The following is a 25994-nucleotide window of genomic DNA, read 5'->3' on the forward strand; positions in this document are numbered from 1 at the left end:
TCAAGTTTAGTGGTTCCCCAGGAAGCACTGGAATTGACATGTAATTAGCAACAATCCTGTCTTTACTGCTTAGCCCTCAGTTCTGTAACCCTCACCTCACAGCCCCGGCAGCATCCTAGTCTTCTTCTGCAATCCAATTACGGTCCTAAGGAAGGAGGACCCCCAGAGCAGGGAGGAGAGGTGAGAGGGAAAGAGAGACCTTGTCAGGGGGGCAGATATTTAAATTTAAAATACTAAATTTCACATTTCATATCCAAGAGATGCCCCATGCATTGTCTAGAATTGCTCTTGAACTGCTCCTTTCATTTTTTCTTAAGATGGTCTGTTCCACTGTAAGGGCTGTGCCGCACCACTTGATGAATTTGGAGATGCTGAGTGGAAAAGACAACCACAGTGAAACAATGCGCCCGGAGTTGGCTTGTGGCTTTTGTTTGCTTGTCCCTGTTTACCTATTCATAGTCATGGATCCCTTCTGCTGCTGCCTGGTATTGCGGAGTTACATATAATAGCACCCCACTATACCACAGGTTGAGAAGAGCAGAGATAATGCACACTTTCTGGACTGTTCATCTTTCACTAAAAGATGTAGTGTGTGTCAGGATGACAGAGGGGCACGGCTGGACCCACGTGCAGCTGATTCCCGGGTCTGCTGTGTGCTCTGTGAGCTGCAAAGTGTTTCCTTTAAAACGGCTAATCCTGCACGACCATCTCCTGCATTTTGTTATCAGAACCTAGACACACACACACACACACACACACACACACACACACGCTGCTTTCTTAACTCATTGGGGAAGGAGCCACTCTGTATCTCATCCTTGCACATCCTGTGTCACGATCATGTATTCTTAAAAAAAAAAAAAAATTGAAAGAGAAAGAGAAAAAGAAAAGGGGGGGTGGGGGTGGAGAAGGTTGCCATCCAGTGGAGGAAAGAGTAATTCCCAGCTTCATTCAGGAAAAAACGCAGGCTGAAATATGCTTAACTATTTTAACTTGGCTGGGGATTTTTATCACCAGAAGGGTTTTTTCCTTAGTGGCATCGGGACCCAAGTGGGTGCCGTGTGCCTTTAAGGGAAGAAGCGCCTCACCAAACTTCGCTGTAGTTGTGTCTCACCGTTTGGGTAGGGAAGGAAAGTGTTAATTTCTTATTTGTACACTTTTTTTCCCCGACTTCCTTCCTATTCACTTCATTAAATCTAGAGGCAGTTCAGCATGGGAGCCGTCTGTATGTTGAATTAGGGCTCGCACTCTTGCGCAACACGTCACCAGTCGGAAACTGGGGGTTTGCTTCTGTGATTTATTTCAATATTGTGCTGGTAAAAGGTTTGGAAGGGAATTCTTTGTGGGGTAGTTACTTGAGCATTGTGTAGCAAGTTTTGTGTGTGTGTCACTCGCCCCTAGCCCTGAGTGGTGTTAGTGAAGCCAGTTGAATAAATAATTTTTTAAGGAGGAGAATAGTTTAAAATTTTCCATGCATAATTTTACTTACAGGCAGGAGTAATCTTACTCCACTCGAAGTGCGAAAAGCACAGGGAAATATTTAGTGAATTGATTTCCATTAGAAAAAGACCCTTAGAAATCCCTGAACATAAAGCACTGCATATGGATGTGTTTGGGGTCTTTGGGGAGGAGGGAAGATGTTTTGTAGTTCTCTGCATTCCTGCATAAAACCTTAATTTAAGGGGAATAATGGTCAGTACTTTGTGTGTTTCCTTATGATTCCAAAACCTAAATTTACTAAGAATCTGCACGTATTAGCAATTGTAATAAAAATCGTTTCACTGGTTCTTTTTGCAGTTTAATTTGTTTTCGCTTCTTAGCTACTCCCAGATTTAGAGACTGAAAAGTCCAAATATCACAAGCTTATGCTTTGTTCCTTTTTTGCAAAATTAAGGGGGGAGGAGGTAAAGTAGAAATATTCTTTTCACAGCTTCCCCCTCATCATTTATCCCACAGAAAAGAAAAACAATGAAAAATTTTACAGCATGAAACTGAAAGTGAAGTGTCACAGTTGTTCGGGATTTTCTTTAAAGAGAATAACATACTGTATTAAAATATTTGAGAACATGCACATTGCTTTTACTTACATGCATTTAATGAAAAAGTCTTTTATCCAAAAAAGAAAAAAATTCATCTTAGACTGCTCCAAAACCATGCAGCCTATTTTTTTCAAGGCACTAAAATGAGCTTTAAAATACAAAAATAAAAAATAAAAGCATACCTGGTTTTAATTGTTTAAAAAATAAATTTGAATATTAATTTGTTTTCTTATTGGCTTAATTGTTCAAATGCAAGTAAGAATCAGAAACCACCTGAGCTAAAATCTCTAATTCTGCTGCCTGGAATAATAAGGGGGAAAAATATGATAAGTAGTTGTCAATATTAAAACAGGCTGAAGGAGGAAGGCTTCGGGCCTTGTAGTGGGTAGAATGAAACAGCAGATTTGAGTATCCACAATCCTTTCAGTATTAAATTTTCAGTAAAATAAAATTACTTGTATATGAAAACATAGCCTTTCCCCAGCTCTCTTTTTTTTCCTGATCAGCTGATGAAGAGACTAGCAGCTCGCTGCTTTGCTGGCTTGTTAATTTTATCCCCACTAACTGTGATTTCCGATAGCCGGCCTGCTGATAGTGGTAAGGTAAATATCCTTTTTCGTTGCCGTCTTGAAGATTCAGTAGAACTACATCCCAGGCATGTGTAGGTGTGTAACACATCAAAAGCCGGTGTTCTCCGTATTTCTGTGTGTAACTGGGTGCTTGAGGAGAGCAGTACCATTAACTGTTGACAAGCCTTGCATGCTGTATTTATTATTAGCATGTTCAGCCTCCAAGATTTGCGGGACAATTTCCTCTTCTTGATCTTCGCTTTAGCTGCAGTGTGTTTAGCTGTATAGTGGGTGTCCTGCTTTTAGGCAAATGAATATTAATGCAATAACGTGGAGCTTTTTTTTTTTCCTTTTTCCTTTTTCTTTTTCCTCATAACCCATCAGACCTTGCCTCCTTTATAGTGGTTATCATCTGAACACTGTAGGATCGTGATGGAAATTGTCTTTTGATTATTAAGGCCTAGGCTCAGACTGTCCCTTTAGGATTCTGTCTGTGTGCATGTTGCTTCTCTGGGGTTGCACGTTGGAAGATGCATAGAAAACCTTTTTTTTTTTTTTTTAAATCCCACTGGCATTTTTAACATGCCAGGTTGTTTTGTGTTCTGCACCAGGTTTTCTTCACAAAACCTTTCTTTTTCAGAAGGCATTGTACATAAGTGAAAGAAATTATGTCTGAGCTGTAATCACTCTTTATATTGATTGTTATACTCACATGATCATAAATATTAGCCATGTTTGGTGCTGTGGAGAAATGAAGGTAATTGCCTGATGATTAGAGCTCTTTTCAGCCACGAGACATACTGGAGGCAATATTGAGGGGCAGGAGGAACAAATAACATCACTTATTTTGTGTAAGAAACTAATCTCGAAATGTAATTTCAAGGTCTTTTTAAAAATCTTCTTTTCCATGGTCAAATTTTCTCTTACCTATTGTTGTTTTTTTTCTTTGCAGTTTTTGTTTTTGTTTCTGTTTCTTTCCCTTTATTCTTCTTAAGTTTTGAGATTTCCTAGGGGGAAAAAAAAGTTTAAACTCCTGGGTCTGTCACATGGATCTTTTAGCCATTTATGAACAGGTTTCTTTTTATACCTGGTTGTTTTTATAGCTATTTTATTATCTCTCTGCATTAGTGCTGCTGGCTCTGGTTTAAAGCAAGCGTTTGCAGGTAATTGGAAAAAAGTGTTTTTTGTTTGTGTGTGTGTTCTTGATCTGGATGGTTTAAGTGCGTTTACCCAGGAATGTGGCTTTGTGCTTCCTGTTTCCTTGTTTACTAATTGCTACGTTAGAAGAAAATCTGGATGGAATTTTGATTTTGTGTTGTGAATCACGAATAAATTGATGTTAAACCTCAAAGAAGAGAAGATCAAAGCTTATATGATTGTAAGGATGTAGTCTTAGGGAAATTTCTTCTTCACTCACCCCTTTTTTTTTGGTTTCCCTTTTACCTTCTACGGTAATGAGACAATAAAGGTCTTTATCTTATATTGAGCTGAAATGTCATTTGGTTTTAGTTATCTTCAAACACTTAAATGTATAGATCTTTTCATATTTGTCACATTCTTTGCTATTAGTGTTTCGGGCCTTCACCTATTTTGCTCATGAAACAGACTTGGGTTAAAGTTGCATTTATCCAATATGGTGGTCTTCTATTTTTTCTTCTTACTTCACTGATTACTGTTAACTTTTACTTTTTTTTTTTTTTTTTGCTGTTGTTAGTTTCATTTTATTCTACTTATGTAAATTGTTTTCTTTTCGGTATTCTCTCGTCTTGAATTTTTCTCCTTCGTTCCCTATTAACAGGCCATTGAAGACGGCAATTTGGAAGAAATGGAAGAGGAAGTACGGCTTAAGAAGCGAAAAAGACGAAGAAATGTGGATAAAGATCCTGCAAAAGAAGATATGGAAAAGGCCAAGAAGAGGAGAGGTCGCCCTCCGGCTGAGAAACTGTCACCAAATCCCCCTAAACTGACAAAGCAGATGAACGCTATCATCGATACTGTGATAAACTACAAAGACAGGTGAGCGTTTCGTTCCTTCACCTCCATCATCTTCATCAAGACCACAGGTAACGCTGCCTGCAGAGCAAGATTTATTAAGGTGTACGCTGGGTTCCGGGCCCTTTCTACCTCCTGTTTGATGGTTTTTGCTCCAGAGGTATCAGTAAACTTGTACTCTATTCAGAGAGGCTGCTCTCGATATTTTGTGTAATAGTTTACCAGGTGTTATTTAAGGTATTTGGAAAGAGGAGTTTAGATGACCAAATGAAAGAAAAAAAAACCTAAGCTGGAGAAGGGTTCTTTAAGGATTTCCAGAATACCATCACTGATGTGGAAGCATTGGAAAGAGAGTGAAATTGTACCTTTGGATTGAGGTGTTAGAGGAGAAAAAGAGTTCTATCACATATTTAAGGTAAATGTTCATGCTAGGACTTTGTTTTAAGCCAAACCGAAGCTTCCATCAAAAACACCTCTCCTTCTTTCCTTCCAAGACACTTGAATTTCTGAGCACTTGTTCGAGCCATCTCCCTCTTTTCTCATAACCCTACCTAGACAGGATGGTTTTTCAGCAAATTTCCCTCTTTTTCATGGAACTTGCGAATGCGAACTTTGAGAAATGTGTACTGGACACTACCCCAGGCCATTTTTAAACAATAAACAATTATTTGAAAACCAAAGTAAAGATGTTCTTGGGTGTCAGGCAGCCCTATATAGTCGATAAACTAGTTAGGCTACATTTTGGTTGGTTGATTTGATTTCTACTCAGTAATCATGTGATGCGGTTTTAATAGGAAGATGACATCTCACTTCAGTTGAAAAATTGACATTTTTTTTCCTCTAAGTTACATAGTGGCATGAATCAACTTTTCGTTACCAAAAATTCTTGACATTCACTGGTGTTGCTCTATATAACTGGAATTGGTTACTACAAATAAGTTGTGCTTTTAGTTCTTCGTGGTAATTTTAGTTGCATGTCTTCATACAAGGAAGAAAACCTCATCGTGAAGATTAAGTGGTATAAAAAGCAAGAAACTTTCAATGGGGTTTTACTGATAGCCCCTTAGAGAAAATATAAAGACTTTTCAGAAATGGTGAAAGGGACATAGGAGCAGATGCGTGTGGAAGGGTCAGAATTTCTTGCTCCTCTCTGCCTACCAGGTCTCTCAGGTTCCCTGCTTACTATTTTCACTATTATTTTCCTTTTTTTTTTTTTAAAGTCATTCCCTTTGAGCATTCTAAAGTGGCCACAAAGGGCAGCCCCATTACATTAGGTTTGGATAAGCTGTTCACTGACGCAGGGGAATGACAGTAATCTAGGAAGGAAAATTTGGCCACGAGATCATTCTTTGCCCAGATGAACACGCCAACTTCCTTGTAAACTCGGAGTCAGTAATTCTCTCTGTCAAGTTTCTGTGCCTCCCCAGCTGTACTGGTAGATTGGCTGGAAGCAGGAGTAGTTTCCAGGAAGCCAGGTTGGACAGTTTCACCTTATTTTATCAGCCCCTGGTGTAGAGAAAAATAAGCAGAGAGTACCACTCTGCACATACCTCTAACTTTTTGCCTTTGTCCCGGGAGAGTGAAAATGCCTGTGGCTTGGACCAGGTGTGCCTTGATATCTAACAGGCATTGTGTTCATTACCTGCTGAGTGAGCCTAGGGCTGCTGTAACATTGAGAAGAGCCAAGAAAGTCCTTGGAAGTTTGAAAGCCAGGCCTTTTATGCCAGGTGATGGCTGTCTCCTCCTTTAATGGTGTAAAAGGAGTCACCAGCCAGTGGACCACGTACTGCCAACAGATGGTTTTATTTCATGTTTCTCTTTTTTTTTTCCTTTTTTTTTCTTTTAAGCAAACACATAAAGCTGGAGAGAGTTCTTATAAAAACGTCAGGGTTTCCCCCCTCCCCCCTTTTTTTGGAAAAACCTAAAAATCTGGCAGCATTCTACCTAGCCTTCCCTAAGGTAACAGTAGGAGTGGAACCCACACCCCAACCCGTTGCAGACTGTCTGCTCTAGGTGGCCACCATCCCCGTCGCTCACTATCGTCCCTCCAATATGGAGTGTCAGTTGCCATTTATCATCGTGTTTTTCGCACCTGGCCCACTTCACTCCTTTATATCACCTGCTGGCTCCGTAGCCTTTTAGGTTTGTGATTTCCTGACGCACAGGGCTATGGGCTGATGACTTTTCCAGAACCCACCCCCACCCCCAAATACAGAGTAGTATGAAGTTAGGTCTCTTTAACCTCAGCTAAGCATAGCACAGTAGTTTAAGCTCTTGTCTTGGTTGAACTACCTGCATTTGAATCCTGTCTTTACCATTTACTACCTGTGGAGCAGCTGGGCAATTTACTTAACCTCCCAGGTCCTCAGTTTCCTAGTCCACAAAATGGAATGATTACTGTACCTGCCTCTAGAGGCATTAGGAAGATTTGATGAGTTAATATAGCTCTTTGAACAGTTTAATTATTAATAATCAGCCTTTCAGACAATTTATAGCAAATCAGGTAGGTGAATGGAGCTCTGAGCACTATAAAGAAAATGTCCTTGCTCGTACGGCTTTCATATTGTTATTTCCAAAACCAGAAAACACAGCTTCACTGGGAATGATGACTGAGCATGTCTTTGCTTGTACTATAGGGAGAGGCTATTTAAATATTTCAACCTGCAGACACTGAATCGTTTGTTTGTTTTCCCCCTTTCTCTGGTTTTATTTATTTGTTTTACTTTTCCTGAAAGTACCCTGGTAAGGCCCCCCATTCTATTACTGCCCACGTTTAGGTACTTCTGGGAAGTATGTTCTAAATTCTCCACTGCTACATGTTTCATGTATATTTCGTGTTAGTGATCCTCTAGAAAAAAAGCACTTACTCAGTTTATGTTTTTTATGTCTCTTACCAAATTTGGTGCTCAAGTAGGAGGTACTCAAATTAGGAGGGCCTTAATTAGATACATCATATTTTTGGTTGGTTTTAGAAAATGCTGCTGAGAAATGTACTTCGCCATGTGTTGAGATTTTTGCACCAGTAAAGTCAGTGACTAATATAGTAACTCAACCTACCTGTGAAAGAAGTACCACCTGGACTAACCTCCTTCCCATCACCTCAGTCAGATGTTACAGCTCTGACAGTCGTGTACATCAGCAGCGTATTAAATAAGAACTACCATCTATATTTAACTGATACATAAGAATTAATTAGCTCTTATGAGACAGTTTTTTTTTCAAAGTTCTTGCATGATTCTGGGACAGATGTATTTTTATTGTTTAAAAAGAACTAGGATAATTTGTGTCTATTTATTGCCTTTGTTTTCAGTGCCAGTCCTAATTTTTTTTAGGGGGATGCTTTTAAAAAATGTGACCCCCCCCTCTCCCCTCCGAGAGCCAATGATTCTGTGTGATTCACAAATGTAAAATTTTTCTGCGGTAATCTCTACGAGAGGTAGCACTGATCTCTTGTTACCGTTCCCACCATTTTATTTCTCCAAATAGAAAACTTGATATGAAGTATTATTGGAAGGCTTTGTTTTGATCTGTTAATAAGCAGGGTTATGTAGAAGGCTTTTAAAATGATATTCTCCCTTTATATAATATTTAACCTAAGATCTTTTTTGTCTTGGAAAAGGGATCCATCCTAATTTGCATCTGTACCCTTTAAAATTGCCCCCGTGAAGAGATGGTGATGGTGAAAAAGCAGGGTCTGGGTTTGGTGGAGCTATTCCAAGTCTAGAGACATGGCTTACAGTTCCTTGGATAAGGAGGGAGATTCCTAGAGGGAATTCTTAGTGTTAGAAGGGGTTTTAGCTCTACCTGGTCCAGTTTCCCAGATGTGTCCCCCTGCATTGCCTCTAGCAGACCATCATCTAACCTTGTGCGGACATGCCCAGCGTTAGCTCACTGTGTCAGGAAGCCGTTTGCGACACCAAAGGACAGCTCTAAACACGACAGGCATTTCCTATATGAAAACAGACTCAGCCCTCTGACTTATAGCTTTTGTTCTGCTTGGAACTTCAGAGAGTCAATCTGTTCTCATTCCGAGAAATGTCCTTTAAAATATTCATAAACGTATCTGCCTTAGGACATTCTCCTTCGGGTTGTAACACCTCACTTTGCTATCTGAGTGATGCCTGGACTTCCAGCCATCCCAGTACCCCCCAACTCCGCCCCGCCCTTAGACACATTTTACTTTCTTAGTGTCGCATGGAAAACATAGCACCCAGAACTCCAGAGGTATTCCGATGGCGGCTAATTGCAGGATGGCTAGCCTCCTTATTCTGGACACCAAAATTCTGTTAACATAACTCAGGAGCGTGTTAACTTTTTTCACCAACCTTGATTCAGAGTTAACTCCCGTTGAAAACACGACTTCTTGAAAAGCTCCCTCTCCCGCCAAACATACACACAGTTCTTATCTCACGTGAATGCTGCCAAGGTTAGCCTTCAGCTAAACCTCTGATTTTTTTTTATCCTGTATTGACTTATTCCTATATAGTTTCATCTTACTGATTTTTGTACCACCATTCTAGCCTATTGATGTAACACTGATTATTTTATGCCTTTTTTTAAAAAAAAAACAAAACAAAACCACGTTTACTTGTTTTCCTAAGTTGTTGTCATCTGAAGATTTGCTATAAGCTATTGCGAAGAAACTCCTAAAGGGCAAAGGACAGGTCTTCTGTGACATGCCCCTGAAAATCACTTAAGGTTGATGTGAATATATTAATCAGTCATTTTTAGAGTTGATGAACCGTCTGTGAACTCACATGACCATGCTGTCATGTCACCCACATTCATCTATCCTTTCTGAAGGTTATCAAAAAAAGCTAAAACCAAGATATACCGTGTTTGTGGCCTCTCCGATCCATCAACCTAGAAACCCTGCCGAAAGGATGAAATGAGGTTAGCTTGCCATGGCTTTTTCTAAGGGACCCCCTACCGGTACTTAACGATGTCATTTATCTTCTCTCTGTAGCCCTGTGGCATCTGAATAATTTCCTCTAAATTTTGACCAAGGGTCCACATCAGGCACAGCCGCCTCGAGTTTCCCTTCTCCTTTTGAAAGTGGGACACTTAGTCTTCTGATTCCGTTTCTAGTCTCTGTGATTTCTTAAACGTCATTAGCAAAAGCAATCTACACACTCTTTCAGGATGTAATTAGTTTGCAACTGGACACTTGAACTCATCTGAAGCTTCTTGATATGCCCTATCAACTCTCCTATCAGTAGCTTTTGTTCAACATTTATTATGCCTTGCTTTTCAAATCTGAGCATCGTTCATGTTCCCGAAGAGTCTGGAAACAGAATATGAGGCGGTTATCATCACCTCCTCCCGCTCTGACCAGCAGGAGTGTACTGCGAGGATGGGCCTCGCTGTCTGCAGAGGGTCTGGACTTCAGGTGCAGCTCTGAGGATGGACAAGGGAAGCGGCGGGGAGGCGGGAGATACCTGCCTGACCCTGGCACACAGTGGGGCGGCCAGGCGTGGCCAAACGGCTCCTTCCTCCCTGATACCTGATGCCCTTCAGCCTCTGCTCTCTTCCCGGAGGCGAGACTGTCTTCTTCTTGCCCCTCATTTTAAGAAACACTGATGACTTCCCTAGGAATGGTGGAAGGCCTCAGCTTCTTCTGAATCTTAGCTCTCCCCACATTGTAGAAAATCATTCATTGATCCTGGCAATATTAATTGTATTATTCCCCCCTTCTTTCCAGCCCTGAGGGCCAGAGGGTAAAAAGAGACTCACGGTACTTACCTCCACTAGCTCGCCCTGTGGTAGAGGAGATAGCCCGGATAGTACTGAACAGGCAGGTGGCCTGGGAGATTCAGGGAAGGTGGGGTCACGCGAGCCCCTTAAATAAGAATATAATATTATCTTGAGTTTATGGTCTCTTTTGGGGGGGAATGTATATGTATATGATATATATATGATATATATATGATATATATATATTTATATGTATATGTGATATATATATTTATGTATATCACTATCACTGCATTTACCGGGGAAAAGAGAGCCTGCATTTTACCCCGTTACATTATAGTACCTTTCTAAGGACGTGGGAATACTGCAAACCTAAGGACTAAGTGTACTTGTTTAATTCCTGTACACGAATTCCTATATACAGATGGAAAGTCATTTGTAGCATTTCCCTCGTTTAGAGTAAGGCTGAACTACTGTCTTCAAGGCCCACATATCGTCAACCCATATTCCAGAAGGGATGGGCTCTTACTTTAAAAAGTTGCCTTTTCTTTTTCCAGTATTATCTCCCCAAAGTGCTTTATCTGAAGCGTGTTCAGGTATTTGTGATGTCGAAGGCTTTCCCTCAGTTATCGTTATCCTGAGTCTTCCATCCGAGGTGGACTAATCACACCAGTGTTCACACTGTCTTTTTAAAATTGATTTGTAGTAACATACGTTTTGAAAGCCAAATCCATACCCTCATTTAATATGCTTTTCTGTTGTGTTTGTACTTCTTTTTCAGTCAGATTGCTGACCCGTGTAGGTCTGTCCCCACATACTCCTTATCAGAATCGTTCGAAAGCATTCTGTTGGAATTTCCTTTGATCAGAGCCTTCCTTCCCCGATGAGGTGTAATCTCCGTTAGTGTCAGATCATAGAACCATGCCCAGCTCTCTCTCCAAAGTATGTGCAGTATGTCCTGTAACATGTCTACAGAATGCTCTTCACGACTACACATTCTGAGACAACACGGTCTATTTCAGCTTCGGTATCCCCTTGGTTAACACCCATCATCAACTCAGGGTCCCCAGTGTGTTGGGAGAAAAGTGGTCCCAATTCTGTGCCTTATTCCTAACACGCCCTTACATACAGAGTTTCCTCAGCATTTCTCCCAGGCCCCCCACCACTTCTGTGTCCTCACCCACCGTCTGCATCAGGTCCTTTACCATCGTCGCTGGCCGTGCCTGGACGGCTGCATGCTGCCTGCTTCTCCTCCTGCCTCTGATTCATGGATCCCCTCTCGTCAGTGGTTACTTAACAACTTTCAGTAGCTTCTCATTGCCTACCCGATAGCGACCAGACTTCTCACCGTGGGAAAGATAGCCTTCCACAGCCTGGCCCTAGGACCTTCCCAACTTCATCTTCCAACGTGCAACTCTCCCTTGTCTGTCAGACATTCCACCCGCTTCTCTGCTTTCCCAACATCGCCTGTACTTTTCGCCTCGCCACTCCCGGATTTATGCTTTGCACCTTCTGTAGTGTCTCCCGCTCTCCCAGGGCACAGTGGGTAAGGTCTCTGAGGAGGGATGTGTAAGTGGCCAGACGTGGGCTGTGTGTGCCAATGGCACCGTGTTTGCCTGGAGTAAGATCTAGAGAGGATGGAGGGATTTCCCAGGGCGCGACACCCCTCTCAGCCACTTCTCTGCCACCACACGAAGGAACGCCAGTGGTGCAGTTGCAAACTCCTCAATGGAAGCGGCTTCCCTAGAGGCCTGGAGAAGGAAGGGCCAGAGACCTCACGTGGTGGTTGTCATTTCCAGTGGAAGATCATTAACTTGGTGATCTGTTGGAAAAGAATGGAGGTCTGGGAAGGAGAGCTGACTACCTAGATGGTGTTCAGAAACCAATTTAGGCTGTGGTTCGGTGCCCCCTCTGCGTGCTGGCTGCTGTAATAAAGTACAGCATCCCGTTCAGGGTTCACAACCATTTTCTGAGGTATTATCCCCATTTTACAAGTGAGGAGCTAGACTCGGATAGGCCGAAGCTACTACATTGCTAAGGCCACCCCTTACCCCCGCCAAGCAAACGCTGCCTTTCCTCCACTGCTTCTAGAACGACGGATGGAAACGTGTGGAGGGAAATGAGACCAGAGTAACAGGTATTGACGCGTTCGGGAGAAGCAGGAAACGTCCCCAGTAATCTTCCCAACAGTCCCCCGAGGTTGGCAAGGCAGGTAGGTGAGGAGACTGAAGCTGGGAGCGCAAGATGAATTACCCGAGGTCACCAGCCTAAGAGGAAGGAGCCGGGCTGGGACGAGGACCCAGGTCTTCTGACTCTAGTGTTCTTTCTACTCTACCACAGGTGTAACGTGGAGAAGGTGCCCAGTAATTCTCAGTTGGAAATAGAAGGAAACAGGTCAGGATCTGTCTTGTATTCCCGGGTCTCTAAATACAGGTATCCCTTGGTCCACCAAACAGACTGATTTCCTAAAGACTCGGCCTTTGGAAGCCAATTTCTCCGGTGGCCTCCTGACCACCCCTCCTTGGAGTGGGAGGTGGAGACACAGATATTCTCAAACACCTGTCGTGGCTTTTGAAGTTTTTGTGCTGTGTTGTCATTTGGGCGTGTCCATCCTGTAACTGCACTCCTTACAAAGGCATCAGGAGCCGCCACTGAGCGGGACGGTCCCCCCAGCATCACTCAGCCATGGGTTTCTGTTGCTTTCCCCCACCACTTCCAGCGCAGCTTCTGTCTTACGTCCCACGGGCCTCTTAACTCCATGCTGTCTTGGTTTTGAAGCTTACTGAGAAGCACCTGGGGTGCCGCGTGCGCGTGCCTGCCCTGTCTGAGGTTGTGGAGTCAGTCACATGTGTGGAGGGTCTGCGCACCAGGTGGGGTTCAAGGCGTGACTTCTGGGCTGACCTGTCCTGTGCGGTCTTAAGCATCCTCGGGCAGCTTGTTTAACCTTTGTGTGCCTCTGCTTCTGTCAAGTGGGAAGCAGAAGTGTTTTTTTCCTAGAGATTTTGCCACACTGAGATGATGATAGTTGAGGCGGAAAGAGGGATGTGCGTGATTCGCCAGGGTTAGGAGTTGTTATTAGTATACTGAAAATAACATTTCTTTCCCCTTTTGGGTCAGCCTGTACTTTAAAAAAATATAGAGCCAGTACTTTGCCATCCATATTCCACTTTTGTCAACTGACTCAATGACGTCCTTTATGGTACTTCTTTCCCCCCTGGTATAGGATCCAATCTAGGGCCAGGAGGCAAAAGAATTGAAGCTGTGTCCTGTATTTCAGAATACATAGCATCACCAGTTGTGGCCTTCCCTTTTACATAGGGAGATTAAACGTGGGGTGATTTGTATCCATCCGTGTCTGTGCGGAGGTGAAACTGGTGGGCAAGATTGTCAGTTTTGGGTATTTCTTATTGTAAACAGTGAGCAATCCTGGAAGCCAGACACACGAACCATACTGTGTACTAAGAGGCATCGAGAATGGTGTTCTGTTTTTGCCATTACAAGAAAGAACTCAGTCTGGATTCGAATTTCGGAACTGAAACAAGAAACGCTTGACTTTGGGGGGCTTGAAATGATGAACTACCAGGGTAAATCTTTCCAGCTCAACCACGTAGGAAGGAGGCTTTATGGTCTCTAAAAGGCATGATATAGGCTAAACGCCCAGCGCAGTGCACAAGGACAGGCCTAAGCTCCTTCACCCCATATCCCCTCTTGCATCAAAATAATCATGTGACCATGAAAAGTGGATTAATAACGTTAAAGGGTATTAAGAGCCCCCAGCGTCATGCCTCGGCTCTCTGAGGAGACGATGTGACCGTATGTAGTTAGGATCCAGATAAATCCTTCCACTGAAGACACATTTAAACTGCAATTTCCAGAGGCATAGAAGGGGCTTGACGTTTGCCTCCTCAGGACTCTGCGGAGTCTGTCTGGTCCCGTACTGTCACATATGCTTCTCCCCAGAAACCCGAGTTTAAGACATGTTGTTCAGAGCTTGCCTTATGATTAATTTTTAAACACTCTTTAAAAAAAATCCTTCCATGTGTTCAAAGGCACTGAGCATTTTCTATGTGTCAGTCTCTGTGTAAGTATTGAGAATGGGGGGGCGAGGGGTGGGGAAATGAGTAAAATGGAACGCCTTAAAGCATAGTTGGAAAGAGTTATATAAAGGAATAACGCACATCTACGGTATGAATCAAGTGTACATGCCAGGTGGGAGGGTAGGAAGGGGGAAAGCAAAGTCAGTCGGTGGCTTGTGGGAGGAGTAGAAATCCCCCAAGCAGATGGGGGTGGGGGGGTGGGCGGAGGCAGCCAAGGTGCTGAGACCCATGTGTGTAGGCGGCCAGGGAGGAGGTATGGAAAAGCAGGACCCCTTCTAGAGACCACATGTCTCTCAGTATGACTGGGTCCTCAGGTGCAAGGGAAGAGGGGCATAGCATTGGACGTGGCGATGGGGGTGAAGGCAAGAGAGCAAGTACTCAGAGAGAGGTATGATTGACAGGACTTAGGGTAGACCAGATGTGAAAGGTGGAGGAGAACTTTTTGAGGATAACTGTGTCCTGAGTGGTAAGTGAAATTTACATTTACAGAAATATGGCTGAAAAGAAAGGTGGCACGTGGTACCCAGCCCTACATACTCCATCCCAGGAAATCTAAATTCCCTCCATGGCTATTAACAGCCCTTAGCGTCGTGATTATGTTGTTAGTATTGACTGTCCCTTCAGGACCGGCTAAGAAGCTGTTATAGTCAAAATTTAGTTTTAGCAACATCGGCACCAGACATTCGGCATTTCTTTAAGTGGGGGAGGGAGGCTGTGACCGGATGTCAGGCTCAAGCCCCTTTGCATTTAATTAGGTTACAGAGAAATTGCCATGAAATACAAGTGTGACCAAGCGGATACACTTAGAGAATCTTAGTTCTAGGTGAAGAGCCTTTCTTCATTTATTCTGTTTGGATACTTAGGGCTGAGCCACAGGGCTGGCAGTCTATCTTGTGTCCTAGCAGCATGGGGAAGTCAGAACTTCAGCTGATGTCCAGGGTGACGCTTCCCCGGAGTATGGTCCTCAAACTCTAGTCCTGGAGCTTCTTGGAGAATTCCCAGCGTGGTTAGAGGCTCTGGGAAGTTTTGTGTAAAGTAGCCCGCTGAACTTTGTCTAACCGAGCATTCCCCAAACTCATTTGACCAGTGACGCCCCCTTTTCAGGGAACACTATTAGTAATCCATTAAGCTCATGTTTCATGGAGCACATATTGGGAAATGCTGACTTAGAGCTCAGAAGCTGCGCTTAGTCCAGAGAGAATCCGCTCAGGGAAGTGCGGATTCTAGAACTTTATCTTGTGCTTCTTAAAAGTATCGATACTTTCAGACGTGTCCTGGAATAAGCTACTTTGACTCCTAGTGACTTGACACTTACTGATGCCGCTCAGCCAGTTGTACCACGTACAGCAGGTGGGCAGCCCACAGATAAACGTGGTCCATCTGCTTTCTGAGGCACAGAAAGCCTCCCCGAGGCTTCCAGCATCAGCCTGGCCCAGGAGCCCAGGGTCTCTGCCTCTCCAAGCTTCAGGACAACCAGCATAAATGACCTCTCATTTATGAGAGGAGTCCCAGCTGGAAACAGCAAAACTGACTTTCTTACGGGGCTGATAAACTGTCTTCATAAGCACTCTCTGTCTTTTGAGTTAGAAACGGATTGCTGTGAAAGAGGGTAGTTATTTGGGCATAAGTGTTCTTGTGTATTCATGGGAAAAACATCTGCCTTGTTCCTTTAGAGTCACACCTCATACGTCTTCCTGAAGAATTGCCTAAAACGGCCATTTTAGGAAAAAGCAGCACTCAGGGTGCCTGCTACGACACACGCACCCCTTTGACAGAGTGACATTGGGGACCTGCAGCTCAGGTGGAGAGGCGTTTGATTTTGTTTGCCTGCAAAAGCTTTGTGATTTTGAGTTTGATCACAATTCAGCCAAAAGTTCCGAAGCCTTTTTTTAACATTACGAAGTTAGAGACCCGGGGAAGGACCAAAGGACAGAACATTCAGTGGAAGGGAAGGTGTGTCCTTACCTTTTGAAAGGAAGGCATCCTCGGAGTCACTTCCGGGTCTCCAAGATGAGGTGACGAAAGCTGATGAAACGGCGTGACCAGTGTGTCTATCACATTGAGACGGGTGGACAGTTAGGATCCTGTACCTCTACCTGCTATGATGAAGTGTTGAGTGAGAAAAAGAGGAGAAGAACCTAGGTGTCCTGAGTCAATATTTCTAAAAAGTCAGGTGATAGATGATAAGTCTTCGCAGTCGTCTCCTCGAAATGCTTGTCTAAATAAACAAGTACATAAACAGGACTCTCTGAATCTCATGTCCGGGTGATCACCTCTGATTTGCAGTCATAAGTTCAATGAGAGAATTCCGAAGGAATAAATAGGGACTTCATACAGTAGATTCTGTTGGTTGTAATCTAGTAAATAAAAAAATTGTGGAATTATTGTTCCATTATTCTCTTTATCTGGCCTTCTGTGGGAGAGTTCAGAGGTGCCAGTTGATGAACTGTGCTGTTTATGGTGATGTAAATAAAGGTCGGTCATATGCCCCTCGGATGACATTTTTCTGGGAAAAATCAAATTAGATTTTTGACTTACAGCATGTTTTCAAAGAAGGTAACCCATAAAAGTGTTTGAGGCCTACTTTATTTATGGATGGCAGCATGGTTCCAAATTACATTAGATTGTAAACCTTCATTTTGTTGAACAAGAGTACCTTATTATTAATGTTTATTTATGCTCTGGCATTTCTCCTCCTGGTCCTTAGTTCATGCCCTTTTAAAAACCTAGTTGAATGTGTATTGCATTTACAATTTGATGTCCTGTCATTTTTGGGTTTTTTTTCCCATTGAATGTCATAATGAGCATTTTTTCTGTTTTTTAAGGCACCTACTTTAAAAATACATAATTTTAGATTCTAGCCTTCCATTACTTGTTTTCTTCCCCCGATTGTTTAACATTTTGGCTGCCTTAAATTATTTTAAGTAATGCTGTGATGGACATCTTTACATGTACATATAAAATATATATATATATCTTTATCCATATTCCAGCCTAGAGTAGATTACCAACAGCAAAACCATACATCAGAGTGTGATTACCTTGAAGACTGTTGTTAAAGCCTTGCTGCTTTTCTTATTGAGCTGAGCAAGCCATTGAAGCCTCCTAACATGGGGGCGTTTACCTCGCATAAACCTGACGTAACCTCATTTTGGTTGGTAACTCAGGCACATTAGATACCTAGTCCTTAACACAACCCTTGGGGTGATTTTTACAGCTGTCCATCCCATATGAAAAGCAAGTCAGTCCACATCCCATTCTGTTTTGCTGTTACATCCTTATATGCTTCAAGAAGTTGGGAAGTCGGATTTCCAAGCTTGTTAGGAGTCATCGGTATTGTCAGTCAATACTCAGTAAGACTCAGATGAGAGACCTCAGTAGAGGAGGCAGAGTGCGGGTACTCTGACACCTATTCTGTGACTGGCTCGGGTTTCTGGGGGCTTTCTAGATATGCAGGGTGCCACTCAGGTCTAAGTGTGTTTTGAAATGGTATTTTTTCAACCCTATAGGAATCTGACCCTGAAAAAAAGACACGTATTCACCTACTGCCCTCCAATGCTGACCCAATATTTATGGGGTTTTTTCCCAAAATGATTTCCTATGTTTGATTCCTTTAGGACTGTAATCATTTTCTGTAAAACGTTTCCAACTACAAATGGGTATTCTAAATCATGACGTCATTTCCTTAAGGAGGCAAGATAACCACGTTTTTATATTCATTAACTAACATAAACAAAACCTATGTCAGCTTTAGTTAAGATCACTTTTCCAGGAGTATCCATTAGGAATTCTTGTCAACAGATCAGCTTCGGTAGGTAAAAGGACAAATCATAAAGCAGCCAAAAAAAAAAAAGGACTCAACCAATATTATGAAAGACAACTGGCCAGCATTTTAAAGGAATAGGTTTCTAAGCTACTATTACAGCCTTATGCACTCTTCCAGCTTTACCTAAACTCTAATCAAAGGTAGAGGTGATATTTATAATGTCTGTAGTCATTATTTTAAAGTCACAAGAGTATAGATGTGAAATTCTTGCCATTCGGTTTGTGGAGGTAATGGGAGAAAAATTGGTTCCCAGATGAAGCATAGCAAAGCAGATCTCGTGTGTGTGTGTGTGTGTGTGTGTGTGTGTGTGTAAGCTCTACATGCAGGGTTTGCAAACCACCATTAACATAGTGGCATGTAGGGCTTTTCCATCGCATACACCATGACAGCATAGCCAGGTGTCCCTTTGCCCTTTCGTCTCTGTGGAGAGGAAATGTGTTTGCCCACCAGCACCTGTAAACTCTATTAAGTGCAGTGAGTTTTCCTGTATATTTGTACTTTAGGTTATTCTCCTCGCCCCCAACACCCTACGTCTTATCAGGGTCACGTTTCTCATTGTGATAGATCGTTGTATGAAATAGATCTGAAATCAGACCTTTTTGGAGGAGGGGGACAGGTATCACTTTTGTCATGGCAAACAGTACACTTTGAGATAACAATTTATACTTAGGCCTTAAATGTGTAAAATGACATAATGGAAAATACCTTGGGGGTAAGGATAAGCATTTCAACAGAAACGGAACACCTTTTGCAAACCGTTGTACAATTAGTCCATTGTTCTGTACTTAAAAAAAAAACAAAAAAAACTTCCTGGCAGTGAAAAACAAGTATTTGAAAAGGTATAATGAAAAAGCATTTGTGCAGCTTAAGTTTGAGAAAGAAATGCCAAGAATTCAAAACTCTGTCAGGCTGCTTCACTTCTTTTTTCTTATTTACCTTTTTTTTTTTTTAACCTTTAATTTAGGGAAAAAATAAGTTACCGTAGCAACATTAGCAAGTGGTCCTGCTACCTCAGTGCATTCTGTAGGTTATATAAAAGCTGGATGTCTTCCAGGACCACCTGACTTTTCCTGCCCAGGGTCGCCATCAGAACTGTCCCCTCTGATAGAGATGGGGGAGGGGTTTTGACTGCATGTAAAGTGTTCCCACACTCCGTGGAGGAGAGAAAAAAACCCAGCATGCATAGAATTAAGTTCTGAGCAGCAAGGTACCAGGAGTTGTTTAATATTGAGGAACGTTGGTTTAATATTGAGGAAAACTTCTTCCATCTTTTTTTTGGAGGAAGGGTTCTTGATCCTGAATGGAGGATGGAATATTTGAAGGGAGAAAAGGATAGAGAACATTCTAACCGTGGAGTGAGAGGTGGGTCAAGCCTGGAGACTTGGAATTTGTGATAAAGGGGGGATTGGCCGTGGGACCTGGGGGTACACAGGAGAGAGGCTATTCTGACCAGAAGAGTCAAGTCAGCAGTACAGTCAGGGTTTAGAGAGGAGGAATCAAGGAGGGCTTCGAAATCCAGACCGAGGTGTGTGAGTGGAGATGGTTCCAGTGGAACCACGAGAAGACTTCCTTACATGGCATCCAAGCCCTCCTTCAGCTCAGGCCCTTGGTTCTTAGCAGGGGGAATAAAGGAAGTGAGATGGGAATATTAAGCCACGGAACCTTTATTTTTAAAACCGAATAAATTTGTCATTTTACAGTATTGGCCCTGAGTCTCAGAACATTCAGCTCTCTCCTTTGTGAGCACAGATAACTGTGGACTTGTCTCCTTATAGGGTCTAGAATTTCTATGTCCTAAGAAGAGGACATCAGACCAAGATTGTCTCAGCCATTTTGCCCCTGTTGGAAAGAGCTCTGTCACATTCTCAGTGCAAACTGCTTCTTATTTCACCAGTAGCACAGATGAAATTAAGAGTACGTCCATCACAGGTGTACAAAGCAAGGATGTACTTGTAATCCGTCAATAGAAAAATGACACCATCTGTTGGTAATGCAGAAAATGACACTGAAGATGTCATTGAGGGTCAGCTGTTAAATCCCGAATCACAAAGAGGTCTGACTCTCTGTTGCTAGGGTATAAAGAATGCTAATTATAAAGAAGTCACTGATACAAATAGAAAAATGAATATCTATAAATTCCTCTTATGGCCTTTCAGAGATTCATTTACAGACCGGTGAAATGTTTGTGTATTTAAGTCTCAGAATGGGAGAAAGAAAAACAGACCAGAGATTGTGGCCCTATGCTGAAGGTGATAGCAGCTGAAACAGTTTTTGTCATATACTGTGTGGTATAATTTATGGCGGTACAAATGCATTTCTCAACCTGGAAGGGGTTGGGGAGGGTAGGGGTGGCGGAGGGTAAGAGAACACCTTGGTTCTTGCCATGATAATCTTAAAATCCAGTTTCCTATTAAACTGCAGTCTTCTTATGCCTCTTGTGTTGGCCCCTGGTTTTAGTATTCATGAGGCCCATATGTGCATTAAAAAATAAAATAAAACCCTGACCCAGCATCACAGAAAAACTCGCCCATCCCTTTGACAGGGTTTTCGGTTAATTTATGCAGGCCCCTTTGCACTTCAGCATTTTCCCCACTGGTTGCTAGGCAACCACTTGAGTTACTGCGCATGCCTTTTTTATGATAAGTGTCATTATGATTATTTTTTAATTATATGACTGGGACTATAGATTAAAACAGCATATTGTCACTCATCCTCTGCTGCTGCTTCTAGCATTCTCACACACTCCTAGAATCACCTTCCAAAATTTACCTGATAGCGATTTATGGGGTTTTTTGTTTTGTTTTGTTTTGTTTTTAATATTTCTGCCTTCACAAAGGAAGTAGAGATGGCATCATAAGGGAAAGGAGATTTTTGTGAAAAATGACTGTACTGTATCTCCCGAGCTGTTATTGATCTGGATAGGCTGAGTCAGATATTAGGGTCCTGAACCTAAATTATGAATATCTGGTTCCTTTGACCATGTCTGCTTCTAACATTAAGTGATGTTAAATGCTTACATTGCTTTATAGTCTGTTTCTCAAAGTTACAAAATGCTAAGCGTTCGTTGCTATTAAATGTGCTTTCAAGTAAAGCTACCGTGAATTTGCTGGGAGGGTATAGCACTGATCCCAGGAACAGGAGGCAGCCACACTTGCTAAATATGTTTGTTCTTTTCAGCACAAATGACTCCATACACACAAAATGAAGTTAGGCAAGATGAAGGGGTTCCACTGGCAAATAATCATAAAGGTTTGTGTAGTTCACAGTGTGGAAAAATGCCCTAAGAGGAGTAAGACTGAAAAGACAGTCCCTGGTACATACGAAAGCTTTTCATTTGAGTTTCCAGAGTATATTCTAACACATTATTTTCTGAATATAAAGTGGATTTGAAAACAAAGGGATATGGAAATAAAGTCAGTATTTTTTTTTTTAACCAACTCAATTACTACTCATTTAGAAATGGAATTTTTGGTGGAATGGGACACTTGAAATATTTGTATCAAACTGAAGAGAGGTTCGCTCCGAAAGAGAAATCCACAGTGGCCTTCCCATATGTATGACAGAAGTGGAGATCTACTGGTATTCTAATGTCATTTTGAAGTTAGCACTGGGGGCACTGATGTCCCATACAGTTGTAGGATTTTCTTTGATTTGAAGAGCCCCATGTTTATATGCATGGGATGTCATTTGCTTTTTTGACATTTTTCTGAAATAAAATACACGTTTTTCTCTGTAGTGCATGATCTGTTATGTTTTTGTTCGTTTCTCCCCTGCCCCCCTACAGTTCAGGGCGACAGCTCAGTGAAGTCTTCATTCAGTTACCTTCAAGAAAAGAATTACCAGAATACTATGAATTAATTAGGAAACCGGTGGATTTCAAAAAAATAAAGGTAGATCTTTTGTTTACGAACTTTATTTTTTAAGTAAATAAAGTAGAAGTGTAAATTCATTGAAATGATTACAGTTAGGACTTGACAGTGGTAACCTATCTGACTGCCACTGCCACCCATGCAGGGCTTTGCACTAAAAAGGTCGGGATGTTCTTGTGCCTTTAAATGTATGTTATGAAATCAATATACTGAGAGCTCATATTGATTATATTGCCTTTTTTTTTTTTTTTTTTTTTTGCTGTATGCGGGCCTCTCACTGTTGTGGCCTCTCCCGTTGCGGAGCACAGGCTCCAGACACGCAGGCTCAGCGGCCGTGGCTCACGGGCCTAGCCGCTCCGCGGCACGTGGGATCCTCCTGCATCGGGGCACGAACCCGCGTCCCCTGCATCGGCAGGCGGACTCCCAACCACTGCGCCACCAGGGAAGCCCTATATTGCATTTTATTTGAAAAGTTTCAGACTCCTTCCTGGATCCCATTGCTCTTCCTGGTTCCCATCATATGCTCCTTACTCCCCCTTATAGGAAAGGAATACGCGTGGGAGGGTGGTCTCTGTTTATGACACCCCCTGGAGTTGTGTAGTCCCACCTTCCTGGCAGGACTGTCTACTGGGAAGACAAATGGAAAATCAGGCTTTGTTAACCAAGTAATAACGATTGTTGTATTTTCCACCACCGCCCTCCCCAACTTTCCTCTGTTTTATCCAAAATTTGCATCAGGAAAGAATCCGTAATCATAAGTACCGAAGCCTGGGTGACCTGGAGAAAGACGTCATGCTGCTCTGTCACAATGCTCAGACGTTCAACTTGGAGGGATCCCAGGTGAGACATGTTTAACCTTAAACATGCTTTGTTCTTTTAAGTAAAATTTTTCATTTGCTACCGTCGCTATTATCCTGGCAGAAGAAAAGGAGAGATAAAAGCCTATATTTCCATGCTACCTATGTAAGTCAGTTGAGGCTTTGGCATTTTCAAGTTAATGCCAGCTCCTTTGTACCATAGCTATGCTAGTTCCTACTTGTGCTTCCCTTAAAGGCTTGGCTTTTAATCAGAGGAGGAATTTAAGTTAATAAGTTAATGTAATGCTTAAAAGCTAGAGGTACAGTTTTTGCCTTTACAGAGATGGTGTATTTGGTTATACTTACCTTGGGTTTTCTGACTGTAAACTTTGCATCAGGAGCCGAAACTGGTGTTTTGTTTTAAAACAAAAAATATATAGAAAAAATAACCATCACCTCTAATTGTTACAAAAATGCTTTTTATCAGGTCAATTGCAATTCTCTTTACTCCTCTTCTCTGTAGTTAGCAAGTGTAAGAGCAAGTGACACTATGAAAATAACTAAGTTGGCCGAGGACACTTTTCACTTTTTACACCTCCATTCCACTCACCTTTTGTAGGGACTCCCCTTTTCCTATCTATGCTCTCATACCCATGAGGCAGAAAGAACCAGAAGCGAGGTCTGTGTGTCTGCCAGCCAATGCAGAGTCAAGCCTCTTTCCGGATTGGGCTTGTTTTTATCTTCATGTCAATTCCAGTCACTAAATTGGAGAATGTGGGACTCCTCAGAATGTGCCTTGAACAGACCATACCTTTCCAGTTAATGGGAGTTAATAGAAGTATTATTTTGACCAAAACAATAGGTCGTGAAAGCAAGCCTTTTTCAAAGAAATTTAAGGTGAAAACTAGGACGCAGAGAGTAAATATAAGCGTCAACAAGCAAGTCTTTTATGAATGACCGCTTACAGTTTGTGGATAGATTTGGGGGTTCTTTATAGGACTGTGGCAACATTGTGATACACACCCTGTCCCAGACAGCCTCCCTGTCTGCCGACACCCACTGCCTCACCCCTGAACTGGGGTGACAAATGGCCTCTTTACTGGCTTCCCTCCGAGGCCCTCCCGGATGCTGGCCGATCTTTCTGTAACCACCTTTTTATCCTGTCCACCTACTGCCCACCAAGCTTCGAGCTTCCCCATGTACTGTTAAATTCTAGAATGAATTTAATCGCTGGAGTTTGCTTTCTAAAGTCATAGACTAACTCTGTGGCCTCATTTCCTGCTGTTCCTCAACCTAAACAGTTCATGGTCCAGTAACGGTTCATGGTCCATAAACACCAGCTTCCCCAGATACACATGCAGTTGTAGGAAAGAATATGAATACAGAGAGAGCCTTGACATCGTCCCAGGATAGTAACATCGTCCCATGTCATAACCAGGAAATTGGCAATGGAACCCTCCCGGATGCATCTTTTTTTTAACTTTGGCCGCCCCACCTTTCTCCTTGTGCTCCTTTTCTAAAAAGGCCGTCTCCTTTCTCATGATCCCTGGTGGGACCCTCCTCACCCTTAATATCCAGCTCAACTCTAGTGTCCCTGGCAAATTCTGTCCCAGTGGCCCCATCCCAGTGTGTCATCTTCACCATTTTTAAGTGTACAGCTCAGTAGTGGGAAGTATATTTTCATAATTCTGCAACAGATCTCCAGAACACTTTCATCTTGTACAACTAAAACTCTGTAAACATTCTGCCAGACACCATTCTACGTTCTATTTCTACGAATTGGACTCCTCTAGATAGCTCACATAAGCCACTCACTCAGTGTTTGTCTTTTTGTGAATGGCTTATTTCATCTAGCATCATGTCCTCAAAAGTTCGTCCATGTTGTGTAGGCCGCGACAGGATTTCTTTCCTTTTTAAGGCTGAATAATACTCCACGGTTTGGGTAGACCCCTCGTTTTGTTTCTTCATCCCCCAATTGATGGACATGGGGTGTGCTTCTACCTCCTGGCTACTGTGAATAGCGCTGCTGTAAACATGGGTGTGCCTGTGTCTCTTCAAGACCCTGCTTTCAGTTCCTTTGGGTGTATGTCTAGAATTGCCATTGCTGGATCATAGGGTACTTCTGTGTTTAGTGTTTTGAGAAAACGGACCATTTTTGAACTTTAGCTCTCTCTCAGCAGCTACACAGGGCTATGCTCAGATAGGTGCGTACACTAGCGAGAAAGCACTGATTGCAATAAGTATTGGCTGGTACTGATAAACTCAGTGACAAATAATAGCCTCCATTTTGTTAGGAGAATTGCATTTTTAAAAAAAGGTTGCTTTACCACAGTGTTTGATGAAACAACCTAAATAAGAAAGTTTTTTTAAATACTGGTCTTGCTGTCAAAAATGAGAGGGCATCGTATTGAAGCCCTCCCTTCCCTCCCAAGCATGCGCGCGCGCGCGCACACACACACACACACTCTCTCTCTCTCTCTCCCCCCCCTCCCTCTCTCTCTCTCTCTCTCTCTCTCTCTCTCTCTGAAATTATTTCAACTGCATGTGGACTTTTCCTGTAAGACTATGTCTGTAGATTTGAGTTTGGTGTTTTTCTGCAGGCATAGACAATAACGTTGATGTTTCTACTAAAATTCACGTAAAGTAATGCTGGTGTGTGGCGCAGGGAAGAAAAGAGCATGCTGCGATGGTGAGTCTCGGGCCCTCAGCATGAGGTTTTTAACAGGTGCCACTTTGACCCTTCAGATCTACGAAGACTCCATCGTCTTACAGTCGGTGTTCAAGAGTGCTCGGCAGAAAATTGCCAAAGAAGAAGAGAGCGAGGACGAGAGCAACGAAGAGGAGGACGAGGAAGAGGAAGACGAGTCAGAGTCAGAGGGTGAGTCCGTGTGGTTCCTCCACTGGTTTGGCCCTGGCCACCTGCATCGCTGTTTCCACAGATGCCAACAGAGCAGAGTCAGGCACATCTGGACTCCAGGTCTTATTGTCTCTCGTGTCCTAGCTGGGCAACCCCAGGCCGTATACTTAACCCTGCTTGAGCCCAGGCTCCTCCTCTGTGAAACTGAGGTACTAAATGTGCCCCCAGTCATGCGAAGAGCTTAGCACATGGCC

The 25994-nt window shown here is 42.7% G+C and overlaps 1 protein-coding gene across 5 annotated transcripts in view; it reads left to right on the forward strand.

Annotated features, from left to right (window-relative positions):
* SMARCA2 (SWI/SNF related BAF chromatin remodeling complex subunit ATPase 2) overlaps positions 1 to 25994 on the forward strand; it is a 172854-nt gene that overhangs the window by 134814 nt on the left and 12046 nt on the right. For all 5 annotated transcript variants that reach the window (XM_060014673.1, XM_060014674.1, XM_060014675.1 and 2 more), the window contains exons 28-31: positions 4407 to 4624; positions 22002 to 22107; positions 22825 to 22926; positions 25629 to 25761. In XM_060014673.1, the coding sequence (XP_059870656.1) occupies positions 4407 to 4624; positions 22002 to 22107; positions 22825 to 22926; positions 25629 to 25761 (559 nt within the window). The remainder of the gene's footprint in view (positions 1 to 4406; positions 4625 to 22001; positions 22108 to 22824; positions 22927 to 25628; positions 25762 to 25994) is intronic.

This window comes from Delphinus delphis, chromosome 6, assembly GCF_949987515.2.
Source record: "Delphinus delphis chromosome 6, mDelDel1.2, whole genome shotgun sequence".
In the NCBI taxonomy this organism is placed as follows: domain Eukaryota; kingdom Metazoa; phylum Chordata; class Mammalia; order Artiodactyla; family Delphinidae; genus Delphinus; species Delphinus delphis.